This window comes from Temnothorax curvispinosus, unplaced genomic scaffold, assembly GCF_003070985.1.
Source record: "Temnothorax curvispinosus isolate PA1 unplaced genomic scaffold, ASM307098v1 QBEX01010309.1, whole genome shotgun sequence".
NCBI classification, from domain to species: domain Eukaryota; kingdom Metazoa; phylum Arthropoda; class Insecta; order Hymenoptera; family Formicidae; genus Temnothorax; species Temnothorax curvispinosus.
In genome coordinates, this window is record NW_020220089.1 from 190,708 (window position 1) to 210,106 (window position 19,399).

Below are 19,399 nucleotides of genomic sequence, written 5' to 3' on the forward strand. Positions count from 1 at the left end.
GGCCTAAGAAAGAATTATAAGAATGTAAACACAATATAATATCGGTACCTAAAGCAATACCACAGTAACCTCGAGGCTCGTCACAACACATCACTTGTATCAATTTCCGTTGAGAAGAGCACAACGTCGCAAGTGGAAAATCTGTTAATTACGACATATTATTTGACAAAAAACTTTCAGAAAACGAAAGGTAATAAGTGAAAGATAATTTGTAGAAAGTTGTTTCTTATAAGAAGATAATAAACTCAGATTTCTCAAAATTAACCTGATATGATTGTAAGAATTTGTAATTTTTTTTACAGTCATTCAAAATCTTTTGCACAACTTATATGTTTCCAACACCATACCATACATCAAATAACTTTTACAGTTTTCTTAGATTACACAGAACAGAAACATAGAACAAAGTTATCTAATAAAAAACAAGAAAGTTTGCACAACATTTAAGATTATCATTATTTTTTCAACATAAAACGTCCATGAAATATCAATTTGCCATTAACAGTGTCATTGCAAGAAGATTGATATAATCTTAACATTCTGGTGAGAATAAAATATATGTATAATAATATATATATATAATAATTATATTAATCTTTGTTATTAACTTATTTATTTTAAAAGCTATGTTTGTACTGTATGTATATATGTATATTAAATATTGTAGGTTCAAAGCTGTTTTACCAAATTTAAATCTGCATAGTTTTTCTCAATACAGATCGCAGATATGTCTAAAAGAGAGAGTTTATTTGCAGAACCTGCGTCTAAAAAAGTATGTGGAGTCAAAGAAAATTTACCTGTAAAACCTGCGTCTGAGAAAATATGTAGAATTTTAAAAACAACTTACTTTTCAACAACTTACAACCCACTCTTCAGAAACTTCAATAACATTACAAGTTTTTTGAATCTAATATATGTGAACATATCAAACAATAGAGTTGGTGACTTGCCGATGCATTTGGGAACCTTACCTTTTCTTCGATGTCTTGATCTGTCAAAAAATCACATTGGATTTTGCCATGAATATGGGTGGCTATGGATAAAGCAAGCTGAAATTACTAATGCATTACGTGACCTTGATATGAGCAATAATTTAGTAAGTCATATGTCATTTGATATCTAATAAGATATCACAAATAAAACAACTAATTAATTAACTCGTTATTAGTAATAATGATTAATAATTTATTCCGAGGTTATTAATAATATATCATTATTTACAGATAACTCATTTACCATATGATATCGGGCAGTTAAATGCTTTGGAGAAACTAAATATTTCCCATAACAGGTTGAGTAACTTGCCACAAAGCATTGGAAATATAAAAACTCTTAATTTTTTGAATGTATCAAACAATAGAGTTGGTGACTTGCCGATGCATTTGGGAACCTTACCTTTTCTTCGATGTCTTGATCTGTCAAAAAATCACATTGGACTTTGCCATGGATATGGGTGGCTATGGATAAGGCAAGCTGAAATTACTAATGCATTACGTGACCTTGATATGAGCAATAATTCAGTAAGTCATATGTCATTTGATATCTAATAAGATATCACAAATAAAACAGCTAATTAATTAATTCGTTATTAGTAATAATGATTAATAATTCATTCCGAGGTTATTAATAATATATCATAATTTACAGATAACCCATTTACCATATTATATCGGGCAGTTAAATGCTTTAGAGAAACTAAATATTTCCCATAACAGGTTGAGTAACTTGCCACATAGCATTGGAAATATGAAAAATCTTGATACTTTAAATGTATCACATAATTCGTTATTATATTTGCCAAAAGAAATTTTTTCAATGAGAGTTATAGATATTTCGATGAATCCATGTATAACCGAAAGATATTGTAAGTCAGAAGACGTTGTAAGTCTAAGCCTTGAAGAAATGTCAGTTGCAGTAATACAACGACATAGGTTTGTTTCTTCTATTAAAATATTTCATACGTTCATACATACATGCGTATACAGGATGTCCTAATAAAAAGTATCTACTGGCATTATTTTCGAATCTAGTAATCTTTTTTTAAAAACGCTGAGACTGGTCAATTTTGTTTGTGAGGAGAACAGGGGGTCTATTACGTATCTTTTCACGAAGTGAAAATACGAAAAGTGAGAGATTCACTAGAGTATCTACAATTTCATTGATCAAAATCCAGTAAATCTGTTCACTTTTCGCATTTCCACCTCGTGAAAAGATACGTAATAAACCCCCAGATCCTTACATATACTGTTAAAAAAGATATGAAATTTACAACACATTTACGATACCACGGTAAATGAAATTTACAAATTGGGTATCTAAAATAAAAATGCTTGCATTTGTATAGCTAAATTCATACACGAACATGAATTTTAATTACTGATATGAAATTTAATACACACAACATTGAATATTAAAAACCCGTTTAAAATTTTTTGGAATAATACATATTTTTGATTGCAAATGAGAACATTTGTATATGAATTTATTTGTTGCAAACAAAGCATTGAAAATACAATACGACATTATATATATATATTACATCACGTATTTATAAATACATTTTAAATAGCTAATAATTTTCTTCGATTGCGCTAGAAAAACTAGGACTCGAAATTGATTATAAAGAACTGTAGGAAAAAATTTGTTGAAAATATGGGATCTACTTTACTAATTGTTATCTAATAATATGCAATAAACAAAGTTATTACAATATTTTTGTAGGATACAATATAGAAGATTCCTGCCAATTTTACAGACTGAATACATAGATAGTAACATAAGGAGATGTGCCCTATGCAAACAGTATTGCAGAGTTTGCTACGTACGTACAGTGGAGTCTCGTCAACTACGGTATCTATTTGGTACAACCGCAACAGCAAACACATCAACAAATATGGATACGAAGCTGATATCTGTGGAATATATTAAATGTTTTCCGAATTGTATATATAAACGATATGGCAATAAGTCGTAATATCTGCAAGCTATAGTTCCGCAACATCTGTCCACGTTATTGGTATATAATTAATCTTTAACTAATGAGAAGTTACTTTTTAACTTAAACATGTTGCTTTATAGTATTATGAGACATTTACGATATTGGAATATTGACGATAAATAAAAATAAACTTGTTTTGTTATATTTCAAAAAACTGACATTTACAAAAATATGATACGTAAAACAATATCTGGACATTAGTAAGATTTCGAGTATCTCATTTATACTATATGCTATGTAATTATATGTCTATAAATATTTACTTTTTATTTAAAAAAGGCACAAAAAGACGCCAAGTATATGCGTCTGTCTACCTACAAAACCTACAAAAAGTATCATATCAGGAAATTGTACCAAGTAGGAATAAATCTTTGGAAAAAAGCTATTGTATTTTTAAAAATGTTAATCAAAAATTTAAAAATATAAATTTAATGCAAACAAACTTGGCACTGCTACATCTAAAAATATTTAAGAGCAATTAAAATGTGTGTACATACACACAAAAAAATAATCATTTTACAGCCAAAAAAAGCACTTATTTATTTTATTTTATTTCGTTTAAGTAAGTTTTCTTGCAACAAAGAATATTTTCTTACTAATAGTTTTCAAATATCTTGACACAAGTCTTTGTAAACCAGAATATTGTTTTGAGTAAATGTAATGCTTATAATAACTTTATGGTAGATTTGAGGATTAAGTAAAAAGTAAGCTTGTATATCCGCAAATCTATCATAAACCTAATATAAGTATTACATTGATTCAAAACAGTATTCTTGACTTGTGTCAAGATATTTGAAAATTATTAGTAAGAAAATATTCTTTGTTGTAAGAAAACTTACTTAAACAAAATAAAATAAAATAAGTAAAGTGCTTTTCTTGGCTCTAGAATAATTATTTTTCTACAGAGTGTATGTATAGGGTGAACATAATAGTATGATTTAATTGAATATTATATATTAATATAAAATATATTATAAATAATATTAATATATTATAAATTTAAGTTATCTGATATAGCATCCAAGTTTTTTTTACATTAGTTTTTTTAATATTAATTACATTTTTTAATAATATACAACGGCTTCTTTTCAAAAATTAAAATATACAATAGCTTCTTTCCAAAGATTTATTCCTACTTGGTGCCATTTTTTGGTATCATATTTTTTGTAGGTCAGGCGCACATTTTTAACACTTTTTAGTACCTTTTTTTTAAATGGTAAGTTTTTATAGATATCATGCCTTCTTTTATGTATATTAGATACGATTGATATATGTACACAGTAAAAAATTTTGTGTATTTTTGTTAAAAAAGTCCTTGTTAAAATTTTTGTGTTAAAAATGTAACATACTTATGTGTTAATTTAACTTATTTTATGTTATCTGATTTATTTTTGTTAAATTCATATTTAAGTAAATTAAATGTTAAAATAACACATTTTATGTTTAATTGTAAGATTAATATAAAAATAATGTAGTTTTGTTAAAAAAAATATTCTTTTCATTTATATTTAACATTATACAGATATGTCTATTGTACATACAAAAATGTTAAATTAACATGTTTTTTATTTATATTTATCATTATACAGATGTTTGTACTTTCGTTCACATATCATCAAACTTTTTATTATTATGTGTTAAATTATGGACATAATATTTGTGTCATAATTTGACATATTTACATTATGTTAAATTAACACAAAAATTTGAGTTGTCCGTTTAAAAAATGTGATTTATGTTATATTTAACACAAATTTTCCAACTGTGTATGAGCATTAACTCGTAAAGTTATCGTAAATTGAGTTTAACTTTGGGCACACCTTCTTTTATAATTACATAAAAGTTGTAAAGTATAAATATATTTTAGAACTAATAAAACTATGCTTATCATTAATAATACTGTTATTAAATATAACGACGACAATGGCGTTTCTTAAATGTAAATTTGCTGATTTGGACTTTGCATTGTAATATCTCCACTCATAGAACACGCAGTAAAAAAATAATATTTTATTATACAATTGGAACATAACCAAGTGTCTCTTAATTATAGATTATACGTATATATATATGTAATTTTATCATATCTGTAATTAATTTGTAATAAAATTGATTCTTAATTTTGCATTTAAAAGAACTTGTTATTTATATTATTTATAAATTAATAATTAAATAATATAACCATTTAAATGTCTAAAATATTCTTCTCGGTTTTTACTGACAATGTATATTGTTCTCTATATTTTTCTTTGTTTTTTTAATTATTTTCTCAAGTATTTTATAAGGATACATTCCTCTGTTCCACAGAATTTAAAAATGAAAAAATTGGGTAACAGTTTATGTCTACTACATTTAATAAACTGACTGTTTTCTAATAATAATTCGTAGAATTTAAAAGAAAGAACGAATAAATTCTTAAACAAATATTTAAGTTATTATTTAAGCGTTTATTTTGAGTTATAGGTTTCAATTTAAAATGTTGTTCAAAAGATTAAACAATATATGTGATAATAACATGTAGTTACGCAGTAACCTCGAGGCTCGTCACAACGCATCATCTGTATCAATTTCCATTGACAAGATCATACAACGTCGCAAATGAGAAATCTGTTAATTACGACACACATGATCTGGCAAACAACTTTTAAAAAACAAAAGGTAATAAGTGAAAGACAATAGAAAGTTCTTTTTTGTCAAAAGATAATAAACATATTCCGCGCTCTCTCTCTCTCTCTTTTTCTCTCGGATTTTCTTTTTTTAAATATTTTTTGTCGTATCGCCGTTGCTTATATATACAAGTAGAAAAATTCTAGTAACGTCATTATCGTTACGCGCCAGGGATTATGTGCATCCATCCTTCATACAAATCGTTCGTATGAATTTAGAATGTATTTTAATAAAATATTTTTATTTTTTGTACTGTTACCTCTGTAATTCTTTGCGATGCGTTTAAATCTTTTAAAATACATATATAAACTTTGTATTTAAATACCTTGTATTCCCTTGTTGGGTTTAAATATTTTAATAAAATATTTGTATTTTGTACTGTTACCTCTGTGTAATTCTTCATGATTCAATTTTTTATTCTAATCGAAGAAAAGCAGTAGTAATATTATACCTCGAAAAAACCTAAGTAACAAGTGGTAGACATAATCTTTGTATCTCGAAAAATATATGTTCTCTGTAATTGGCGCTGTAATTTAAAAAGAGATATCATTTCTTTTTTGTAATTGTAATAATAGATCACTTGAAGCGCGACTCATTTTTTGATAAGGTAACGTAATTTTGTGATGTGTATCACTTGAGTAATAATTTTTTGGAAATAAAAATAATAGGGGAGACCGGGGCTAAGCCGACAGCGGGGCGAACTTGACACTAGGCTTTTTGCCAATTTAAATCTATCGTAGAAACTTGCCTTTGCTACTGTAAATGCGTTTTTATGTGCCAGTATTATCAACGTACGGGGTACCATTCTGAGTTATAGTGTAATTTTTAACGCGACATAAGTGTTTTTGATAGTGAAAAGTAATTTTTCTGATCTCTCGAAAATGTCTACTCTTTCATCGAGCTTTACTCTTGCGAATCTACCGGTAAGTGATTTTGATGGGAAATTCGATGCTTTATACGAATCCGATAATAATTTTTGCATATTTTCAAAATTTATATATTTTTGGAGTAACAAAAGTAAAAAACGACGTTCGGGGCTAAGTCGACACGACGCCACCGGAGCAAAGACGACACTAACCTAAAGTGACATTATCGCAAAAAAGGTCACTGTTTCGTCCGATTCTGATGACGATTTAAGGAACATCTGTTGCGTGTGTTCGGAAAACATTTCATTAGCTTCTAATAACAAATAATGCATCTTATGCAACCGTATGGCTCATGACGAATGTGTGCGCACATCTGATCGCGAGTTTACGTGTATAAATTGTTTTTCAGACAGTTCAGAAAAAGATAATTAAAAGTTTAATCTTTTTTTTTCTCATTGTTTTAAATAATTGTTTACTTTATTCCGACTTTTTGTTTCTAATACACAATGTCTTTTCATTTGATAAACAATGTATTTTTATTTTTAAACAATAAAAAAATAAGTTCCAGATCAAATTGTGTCGATCAAACAAAGTGTTGAGTTTGCCCCAGCGGGGTGTCGAGTTTGCCCCGTCATTTTTCAATTCGAAAATTTGTCTTCGCGTCACTTTTCCTTTCCTGGAGGCAAAACAAAGCCGTACAACGTACAGCAAAACTTCCTGAATCAATTTTGTACCTGAAGAAACACTCTTTAAATATATATCATTGAATTTGCCTAAAAATTTTAATTAAATATTAAAAATTGCCTTTGAAAAAATAGTGTCGGCTTAGCCCCGGTCTCTCCTACTGCTTAGGTTTTTTCGAGATTTTTGGAGATACAAAGATTACGTCCACCACTTGTTACTTAGGTTTTTTCGAGGTATAATACTACTACTTTGTTTTTTTTTTTCGAGGTGAAGATACTACTGTTTAGGTTTTTTCGAGATTTTTCAAGATACAAAGATTTCGTCTACCACTTGTTACTTAGATTTTTTTAAGGTATAATACTACCACTGTTTTTTTTTCCGAGGTAACAACATATACACTACTATGCGTGTACTTGGCGCCTTTCTTTACCTTTTTTTAAAAAAAGGTAATTTTGTACAGATATCACGCCTTTTTGTAGTATTACGCATTGTATAAACAATATGTACAGGGTGTTATTTCGAGGTATAATACTACCACTTTGTTTTTTTTGAGGTAACAACATAATACATATATACTACTATGCGTGTACTTGGCGCATTTTTTTACCTTTTTTTTGAAAAAGGTAATTTTGTACGGATATCACGCCTTTTTGTAGTGTCATATAAGACGTCGGCGTTAGAAGTAGATAGAAAAAGAAGTATCTTAATAAAAAATTTTCACATTTGGATTTTGCGTCGCAATATCTCCGCTCGTAGGGCACGGAGCGGGATATTATAAGAGAAACCCTCCCCCCCTAATTGGACCCCAAGCTATCGATCAAGCCTACTTAGAACTTGATCCGTTTACTCGTTATTGAGATCTCAACATCTCGGGTACTCGCAACCCGTCGCGTCGCGTAAAAGAGTCACGGTCGGTCTCGCTTCGCGTGTACTTGGCGCGAGACACTACCGTGTCTCTTGATACATATCCGAAACCTAAATTTAATTTTCTCAAGTGATTAACGAACGTACCCAGCCGGAGGATAATCGACAACATTCTCCGTAACTGTATAGGACCAATTATCATTCGTTTAATTTACAAAATTGCGTTGTAGTCTCGTTGCTGATGTGTCCTGTTAGCAACATCAGGAAAGATAACGAAGAGAAAACGCAGGCGGATTGGCGGAATCACGACGGCCCATAGTCACTAAGCGTGGTCCAATGGTTCACGGGATACAATTTTATATTTCGCGAGTGCTAAAGGATAAAGAGAAAAGACTAAAAGTTAAAGTAAAAAAAAAAAAAGAAAAAGAAGTCTATTAAGGAGCTTCAAGAATATTTTCGAGACACATTTATAGCAGATACATATATCAGGCCCATTTTCCCGCCAGACCGACCGCTTTAAAAAAAAGAAAAAAGAAAGAACGCAAATTTGACGAGACACCAAGTCGACTTTCGGCATAATTTTCAAGAAAATGAAAAACGGTGGAATTTTTATTTACGAGCACATGCAAAGAATATGTTTTTATGACGTGCGGAAAAGATTGTCGGTTTATGTTAAATAATTATCGGTTTTTAGATAGATTTTCCTTTTTATAAGAAAAATTGTTCTTCACGATGATTTCGGGCTGATGTATGTTCCTGTATGACTTCCAAAGATAAGCAAAAAGTGCTGTCGCTCCGTAGGGCGCCCGCGCCGCAGCGCAAATTTCGATCGGAAAGCATTCGCCACTTGCGTGGGAGGTGGTAAGCGAAGATGTGCGCGTCACACACACGTACTGAAGAAATGTATACATTATTCCTACTTTCATCGCGAAGCTGGGGTTTTTCGATCGGGCAGGACACGGTCGCGTAGAGACAGATATCGCCCTCGTATCTGTATAAAAGACCTTAATAAAGAAAGCTTAATTAGCGTCATTTGATTTTGGTCTTCTTAGCCTCTACCCCCCCCCCACACCCTCCCCCCTATCACACACCACACTCCTTGTAAAATATTTATACATATATACACATACGCAATCTTAATTACGATTATATCATATATTATTACATTATTGATAATTATTACATTGATGATTATACGTGATAGTTATTTTCCTATATTCGTATGGGACGTATTGTGCACTATCCAATTCTTCGAATACAAATGGACGTTTTACCACTGCGAAACTTCCCTGTCCGTCGCGATTGTGCCAAAAAAAAAAGAGGGTGAAATATTGCGCGCGACGCAAATTCGCATCTTCAAATAGCTACGACATCGGTTGATTTTAAAGCTAGACCTCGCAGATTGACTGTATTATTCCTCGCATACGCTCATCAAAGTCCTCCGATAATGTTCTTTATAATAATAGGTGGAATTCCTTTGATCGTCCTTTTTGTTCACGACGCTATTCTACGTGAAAAAGCTCAGTTTGAGACATCCCTGTCTGCGGAAACGGTTTTCACGGTCAGATAAACCATAAATGTAGAATAGTCGAGAAATTGCATATATAATTTTATGTTAATGTATTATTTATTAATTATAATAAAATTATTAAATTATTAATGTAATTAAATATAATAAATTATTAATGTAGTAACAAAAGCTAATACAATAAATCTAATAAATTATTGGATTTATTGTATTTAGCTTATTTAAAAGTTTAATTATATTAATATTTAATTACGTCATAGGACATTGTAATTACGTGTTATATATATTATATACATAACATTACGTTTTCTCTGTTAACGATTACTGAAATTGTATTCTTGTATTCCGTCGCAATAAATTTTAAATCGTCGGGTCCTTCCTTTTTCTCTCTTATCCGGGACGCGGTCTGAAACCGAGCTCGTGCGAATAGACCGAACCGACGACGCGGCGATGGTTGCGGACGCTATTTCGCGGACAGACGAGCGGACAGGGTGGTTTAACGGCGGAGCGTATTCCGAAGTTGGCGAAGCAATTGTATGCTGTTGGTTGGTACCGGAAACAATGTACAAGTAATCCGACTAATTACGTCGACTAATGTGCGTTCGTAACGGCGACGCGACGCGACACGTATACCACATAGACGCGACTCCGCGTACGACGGCGAAGATAGAAAAACGCAAAAAAAAAGGGGGTCTCACCATTACCGAGTTATCATTTATCAGCTCGCCGTATAGGCGCTTCCAAACGCGTGCCCGTCACGCGCGGTCCTGATCGACTGAACGATATACGGGAGTCGGATATTTTTTTAATGCGGTTACCTATTTCTCTTTCTTTTTTGTTTTTATCACGATATTTGCGACAAAACGCTTAGAGCGATCTACCCTCCCTTCGTGCGACGCGGAGTTTCGCCGAGCCGAGCAAGCAATATACGCGACAGACGGCCGTCTCTAATTGGCATTACGACCATGCGACATACACGTGCTGAGATATATATGTATATATATACATATAGATATATATATGTATATACACACACGAACTCGCCACATTGACTTATTACCTATTTGCTTCGTATTTATTTTTATCGGTAATTAATTATTGTATTTATTGGCGCGAAGGCTAACACGCATAGGCATAATTTCCGGGAGACACGTTAATTACACGAAAATTAATTACACACGTACATACACGTACATACAAAATGTGCCCGGTCGAGTCATTGTCACTCAGATCATCCAAAGATTGCAAAAATTGTTAGAAGTTTTTCAGTTGTTATCTAAAGTAGCTCTGACGCTTATTCTCGAGCAAAACGACTTAAGCGGAGAAAGAACAACTGAAGAGATATATTCGCGTGTGAAACATCCCCGACCGAATCTCTTCTACTTTCTTTCTACCTTTCTTTTTACGTAGATATCGATTGGCATCGGGAAAAATTGTCAAAATGCGTAAGAAACAAGGATTTATGTTAAAAACGTATACTAAAATTTAATATGCAATTGCAACAGTAATGTAACTGAAGAAATTTACGTTTTTTTACAAGTTGTGTTTGACGTACCTAAATTGTTGGAAACTCGTCACTTATTTGTCAAAATTTGGAAAAACGCAATAGAATTTGATTTATTTCGATGCAAACTTTACTTATGCAATTTTTGGATCGCATTATAATATCGCGTTAATCATGTAAATAATAAAAAAATCGTTAACGATATCGTTAACGATCAACGTTTTTCGGTCGTGCGCATTGTCCATCGTAGCAATACAACTTCCTCGTTAATTGCGGATTATTTATTTAGTTCACGCAAACACGTACACACATCTTTCGACATGTATAGCGGAAGAAAAAAAGTACAAAATTTACACATAGCGGACGCACGAAGTGACTTGTAATATTCCTTCGACAAATGTATCTCGTAAAACGTTCCAGATGCCTCACCTTGTACACCAAATAATCAATATTTAAAAAAATGCAGAATTTTAATAGTTACACTATTCCATCCCCTTTTATTACTCACGTTGCCAAACAAAACTCCGTGCAAATTGACATTGTAAATTAAAAAAAGACGAAAGGACAATCGCGTCGAGATAAGACGTTCTACGTCGTATTCTTCTTTCGTTTTCTTTTCGAGAGAATTGAAACGCTTGAAGTTATGATTTATTTTACCTTGTTCCTGATTATTTCTAATTATATTGTAATACTTCGTCAATTTTCCAGACTTTTAATTTTTACGAAACTTTTTGATTTTTCGGATTTGAAAGCTCGAATTTTCAGAAATTCGAGAAATTCTTAAAAATGTAAAATATTCTTGACAATTGAGAAAATTCTTGGAAACTGACAAAATTCTTTATGTTGATAAAATTCTTAAATTTTCGGCAACTGACCAATCGCATTAGTAAATTGTCGAATTGCTTAAATATGATTGCATGGTCAATTCTTTTTCTCCATCCGAGATCTCGAAGCGGGTTCTAATATCGTTCGAACACAAAGCTTTGAAACGCTTTGTTTGTTTTTCTGCCCTTCTGCTCACCTTCTTATAAGCACAAGGCTATGTACGCACATTTGTATATAATGGAACGCTTAGCAATTTGACTACCTGTTATTTGTCTGTACGTGCCGCTTGTGGATTGACTCGCAGTTATAACGGTCCTAAAACGATTTCGACTTTTGTAGCTTCAGTCGCCGAGAAATTTAAGAAACATGTGTCGGCTCTTCGTGACGATGATGGTGATCACGGTAATCAATTTCGCGTCAATCAACGCAGAGTTGCATAGGTGTGTACATGTTATATACAAACGATCCATATTTATATCGACACGATAAATGATAATACCGTACAGAGATCGCGCTTCCAACATCTTGGAACCGCCGCAGAATTCGCGATAAATAATTATCAAATCAATTTCAAATACCATAATTGTATCAAATATGTAAGAAAAACGCATTTTGAAAGTCGGAATAAAGTGAGAAAACTAATTACAAGAGGTGCTTTGAGGATTCCTTCGAAAATCTTATTTTAAATAAGTTTAGCATCATGAAAAGAGGAATTCGCGTTTAAAATACCAACTACATTCTAATGCGTAAATGTATGCAGGTAGCATTTATTTCTCAATGTCAAAATGTTGAGACTTTAATAGCTTTTAAATAAGAATTGCTTGAAAATAATCAAATAAATTGTTTGAAATTCGTATTTATGTTGTACGATATATGTACATACATTCGCGTTTGTATGATACATATACGCATATAATATAACGGAAATTTTTTTATGTTGCTTCAAGAATTCCGTTACACAAGACATCCTCTGTTGGAAAATTTTCGACGGAAACTATGATACAACTCCGTTCGGGTACGGCAAACGTATCTCTGATTAATTACCTAAATATTCAATACTACGGTACTATCGAAATTGGAACTCCACCGCAGACATTTAAAATAGTTTTCGACACTGGTTCCTCAGATCTCTGGGTACCATCCAAAAACTGCAACATCAGCCAACCTGCTTGCTGTAAGTATATCGTAACATTATCGCTATTTCCCCGATATTCTATTATTCCTATATATACATTTGTATTAAAAAAAATTAATGTTTCAAGTATTAAACTAATCTTAATTATTTTTTTCTCATTTAATGATTGATATCAAGTAAAAATATAAGATAACAATAATGCTGTAAAATTGTATCTGAAGTGTGCAAATAAATGTTATACAAAACAGCTCACATGTTAAAGCAAAAAATATAAACATAAATATATTTGATGATTTAACTGAATATATATGATGATATATATGATTAACTACTGTTATAGTTATATATTTAGATTAATATAGAAAAATTTATATTTCTAGAGATTCTTTAATATTAACTGATTTAATTTTATTTACTACTTTTTGTGCAGTAAAGCATAATAAATATGATAATACAAACTCCACCACATACGTGGAAGACGGACTTACATTTGATATTCCTTACCACGATGGCAGAGTGTACGGAAACTTATCTAATGATGACGTAATCGTAAGTCTTTGTCAAGTAAATGATATTTAATTCTAATCACAGTCATAATCTATGAAAATTTTCTAAAAAGCACATGTTGCTATCGTTCTTCGAAAAAAAAGAATGCGCGCAATTACACTTTATTAATAATATCAACGTTTCGCAGATTGCTGGCCTTAAGGTTTCATTCCAGACATTCGGAGAAGCGCTCGATTTCTCGACAAGTTTTTGGGACCATGCACAATGCGACGGCGTTCTGGGAATGGGTTATCCAGCCTTATCTGCCTTCGAAGAGCCTACTGTCTTCCAAAACATGATTGATAAGCACGTGGTGTCCCGACCAATTTTTAGCTTCTATCTAAATCGGTATGTATCTTTCCGTATATCTCACGTGTGTTTAATACTATTTTTTTAATTACATACTTTGTCTTTCTATGCAATGTAAAATGCAAATGTAAAAAATATACAACCCATACAGAAATCACACGGACGTGATCGGCGGTGAACTGATATTGGGTGGCACCGATTCTTCCCATTACGAGGGCGAGTTTACGTATGTTAATGTTACTGAAAAAAAATACTGGCAAATTACCATGGATAAGTATGTAGTTTTTTTTCTAAATTATACGTATGTTAACCACCGATTATATGTCAGCTAATTGGTAATGCTATCCCACTGTAGGTTTCAAATAAAAAATTACACCTCTTGCTCGGAAGGCTGTCAAGCTATCGTCGACACGGGCGCTTCTATGATAGGTGGACCACCGCAGACTATCGCAGCTCTTAACATAGAGATCGGTGTTGATCATGGGATGGTAATTGATTATCTTTTTCTTCAATATATGGTAGATTTCAACTACCTTAAATAAATTTATTGAAACAAATTAATAACTTTTTGATAAGTTACGGATTATTAATATGAATTACTAACATTGACCTTTGTTTAAAGGTGGAGTGCGACGAGATTTCTAAATTGCCCGATATCAATTTCGTCATAGGTGGTAAGACGTTTCGACTCACTGGTCAAGATTATATCTTGAAGGTAAAGAATAATATTATATAAAGGTTTAAATTGTTTTTAGAATAGAAATATCATGCTATATTTAATGTCTTATAGATCACAGGAGGCGAAATAGATGTTTGCATTCCCGCCTTCCAAGGTGTTATTCCGGTTAATGGTATAGAGTGGGTTTTGGGCGATGCATTTGTTGGTCGGTACTACACCGTATTTGACATGGGGGACGACCGAGTGGGATTCGCCATTGCAAAATAAATTTTGATTGCCTTCTCATGAAGTTATCATTAAATATTAGAAAATCTAAGTGACATTACTAAACAAATAAGTCATAGTTTTTTTAGAATATCGACCGACATATGGTTTGTAATTTTATTTGGATTATTTATATGATATATTTTTAAATTAATACGTATGTGAGAATTAGAAGAAAGATATGCGATATTTATTCTATCAACAATATGGTACATCTTGTTCTTTCGGCAACTATCGAATTGTTAAATATTGCGAATACAACTTGTATATAAGTCTATTAAAACGAAGTATATATTTTTTACATTAATAATGATTTCATCTATCGCCTTTTCAATCTCATCTTAATGTAGTATCCCGAAAAATATTATCTCGTTTATCCTTATAAATTTTCTGCTTACATACGAATATAAGATATTATATAATATTCTGCTTATATGTATAAAAGTATGACATACCGCATTTGTAATCAATATATAACTTTTTACATTTTTTATGCTTACACAAACGTATATACGCATAAATCATTTGCTTATTAATAAAAATTATCCAAAATTTTCGACACATGGATACCAAATTGTCGATACGAAAATTATATTATCATGTCGTATGTATTCTAATTAATAAATTGTTTTAATATTGCAAAACTGGTTCAGGTATCTCATCGTTAATATTATAAACTTATATTTTGAAATTGTTATTTTTAGAAACTTGCATATTGTATTAACTACTGCTAGTGTTAAATAAAATATGATACACAAAGAACATTACTCAACAAATGTGTCAAAGTTTTTTAGAATATTTGTGATTATTTATGTGATATGTTGTTAAATGAATACATACAATGTGACAATTAGAACAAAGATATGTGATATTATTTTTATCCACGATTTCTATTAAAATAAAGTATATACTTTCTACATTGTATATTGATTTTATATATTCGCTCTTCAATATTATTTTAATGTAGTATCCCAAAAAATATTATTTCGTATATTATAAATTTTCTGCTTACATACAAGTACAAGATATCGTATAACATTCTGCCTGTATAAATAACCGCATTTCTAATTAATATACAATTTTCTATATTTTTTATGCTCATACAAAGGTATACACATAAATCTCTTGTTTATTAATAATAATTATATAAAATTGTGGACTCAATGATACCAATCTGTCGATACCAACATTATTATGTCATATGTATTATAATTAATTGATGTAATATCGAGAAAACTGTGTGGTTAAGGTATTTCACTATCATTAATATTATAAATTAACTTTTTGAAAATGTTACTTTTAAAAACTTGCGTACTGTACTAATTATCGAGATAATTATCGAGTGATTTTGAAACATATGTAATGTAACAACGATAATATTTTCTATAGCAATACACGTTTGCAAAAATTTGATATGATTACAAGCCAATAGGCCTCTACTCTAATATCAGGAGAAAATATCACACTATACAGTACTTAATACTAAAATGCAATTGATACAGTCTGTCACCATTTAGCATATTAACATTCAAGCTATTGTATGTAAATCTGGAATAAATGTACATACCATTGCTTATACATATAAGTCTGTTATACCGACTCAAACAATACGTATTTTCAAAGATCAATTTCATCTCATTAATCATTAACTTTTTTTTAATACATTGAGTTGTGCTAATGAAATATTTACGTATATGCAAAACGCAATTTTTAGAGTCGATTGGATTAATGAAAAGAGCTCTTAGGCTCTCAGAGAATTTGTATAAACTTTAAAGCCTTTAATTTGACTGCCTGTTCTTTGTCAGTACGTACCGGTTGTGGATTGACTCGCAGTTATAACGGTCTTAAAACGATTTTGATTTTTGTAGCTTCAGTCGTCGAGAAATTCAGGAAAATGTATCGGCTCTTTGTGACGGTAATCTCGGTATTCAACTTCGCGTCGATCAACGCGGAGTTGCATAGGTAAGTATACATGTTATATACAATCGATTCACATTCATATCGACACGATAAATTGTAATACCGTACAGAGATCGCGCTTCCAACTACTTGGAATCACCGCGGATGTCGCGATAAATAATTATCAAATAAATTTCAAGTACCATAATTGTATCAAATCTGTAAGAAAAACGCATTTTGAAAGTCGGAATAAAGTGAGCCAAGTAATTACAAGAGATGCTTTGAGGAATCCTTCGAAAATCTTATTTTAAATGAGTTTAGCATCATGAAAAGAGGAATTCGCATTTAAAATACCTAACTACATTTTAATGCGTAAATATATATATGCAGGTAGCATTTATTTCTCAATGCCAAAATGTTGAGGTTTTAATAGTTTTTAAATAAGAATTGCTCGAAAATGATCAAATAAATTATTTGAAATTCGTATTTATGTTGTACGATATGTACATACATTCGCGTTTATACGATACATATACGCATATAATATAACGGAAATTTTTTTATGTTGTTTCAAGAATTCCGTTACACAAGACATCTTCTGTTAAAAAATTTTCGATGGAAACTATGATACTACTGCGTTCGGGTACGGCAAACGTATCTCTGATTAATTATCTAAATTATGAATACTACGGTACTATCGAAATTGGAACTCCACCGCAAACATTTAAAGTACTTTTCGACACTGGTTTCTCAGATCTCTGGGTGCCATCCAAAAACTGCGACGTTAGCCAACCTGCTTGCTGTAAGTATAACATCGCTACCTCCCCGACATTCTATTATTCCTATTTATATTTCTTACATTTGTATTTAAAAAATTAATGTTTCAAGTATATTAAAATAATCTTAATAATTTTTTTCTCGTTTAATGATTGATATCAAGTAAAAATATAAGATAAGAATAATGCTGTAGAATTGTATCTATTCCATTTACATTTCAAGTAAAGTTATAAAATCTTTAAAGCAACCGTTTCAAAGATTCGAGTCAGTGGTAAGGTAAATATTATGTAGCTAAGTTCCATACTTACATACTTTTTTATTTACATTATTTGTCACACTTCCTTTAAAGATATAAATAATTTCTTATACAAAACAGCTTGCATGTTAAAGTAAAAATATAAACAGAAATATATTTGATGATTTAACTACTGTTAGTTATATATATTTGGATTAATATAGAGAAATTTCACGACAAGTTTTTTTGACGATGTACAATTCGACGGCACTTTGGGGATGGCTTATCCCGACTTATCTGCCTTTGAAAAGCCTACTGTCTTCCAAAACATAATTAATCAACACGTGGTGTCCCAACTAATTTTTAGCTTCTATCTAAATCGGTATGTATCTTTCCGTATGCCTTACGTGTGTTTAATACTATTTTTTTAATTACATACTTTGCCTTTCCATGCAATGTAAAATGCAAATGTAAAAAATATACAACTCATACAGAAATCAAGCGGACGTGATCAACGGTGAATTGATATTGGGTGGCACCGATTCTTCCCATTACGAGGGCGAGTTTACGTATGTTATATAATGTTACTATTAAAAAATACTGGCAAATTACCATGGATAAGTATGTAGTTTTTTTTTTCTAAATTATACGTATGTCAACCACGGATTATATGTCAGCTAATTGGTAATACTATCCCACTGTAGGATTCAAGTAAAAAATTACACCTCTTGCTCGGAAGGCTGTCAACCTGTCGTCGACACGGGCGCTTCTATGATGTGTGAACCATCGCACTATCGCAGCTCTTAACAGAGAGATCGGTGTTAATGATAATGGAACAGTAATCAATAGATCCTTTTCGTTAATGGCAGCTTTCACAATTATCTTAAATAAATTACTAAAATAAATTAATAAATGTTTGATAAGTTACGGATTATTAATATGGATTACTAACATTGACCTTTGTTTAAAGGTGGACTGCAACGAGATTTCTAATTTGCCCGATATCAATTTCGTCATAGGTGGTAAGGTTTCCACTCACTGGTCAAGATTATGTCTTGAAGGTAAAGAATATTATTACATATAGGTTTAAATTGTTTTTAGAATAGAAATATTATGCCATATTTAATGTCTCATAGATCACACAAGACGAGATAGATATTTGCGTGCCCGCCTTCCAAGATGTTAATCTACCTGATGGTATAGAGTGGATTTTGGGCGATGTATTTATTGGTCGGTACTACACCGTATTTGACATGAAGAACGACCGAGTAGGATTCGCATTGCAAAATAAACATTTTTTGTCTTCTCATGAAGTTATCATTAAATATTAGAAAATCTAAGTGACATTACTAAACAAATAAGTCATAGTTTTTTTTTAGAATATCGACTGACATATGGTCTGCAATTTTATTTGGACTATTTATATGGTATATTTTTAAATTAAAACGTATGTGAGAATTAGAAGAAAGATATGCGATACTTATTCTACCAACGATTTGGTACATCTTGTTCTTTCGGCAACTATCGAATTGTTAGATATTGTGAATACAACTATTGTATATAAGTATATTAAAATGAAGTACATATTTTTTACACTGAATAATGATTTCATATATCGC

At 31.1% G+C, this 19,399-nt stretch overlaps 1 protein-coding gene and 1 pseudogene across 1 annotated transcript; both read left to right on the top strand.

Annotated features, from left to right (window-relative positions):
- Positions 1-12,241: 12,241 nt before the first annotated feature.
- Positions 12,242-15,133, top strand: LOC112460090 (lysosomal aspartic protease-like). The gene is made up of 8 exons (XM_025024588.1): positions 12,242-12,376; positions 12,884-13,110; positions 13,502-13,620; positions 13,766-13,965; positions 14,078-14,200; positions 14,282-14,414; positions 14,549-14,641; positions 14,717-15,133. The coding sequence occupies exons 1-8, from the start codon at positions 12,303-12,305 to the stop codon at positions 14,870-14,872; spliced, it is 1,125 nt and encodes a 374-aa protein (XP_024880356.1). The 5' UTR covers positions 12,242-12,302; the 3' UTR covers positions 14,873-15,133.
- Positions 15,134-16,763: 1,630 nt separating this feature from the next.
- Positions 16,764-19,111, top strand: LOC112460088 (annotated as a pseudogene).
- The last annotated feature ends 288 nt before the right edge of the window (positions 19,112-19,399 follow it).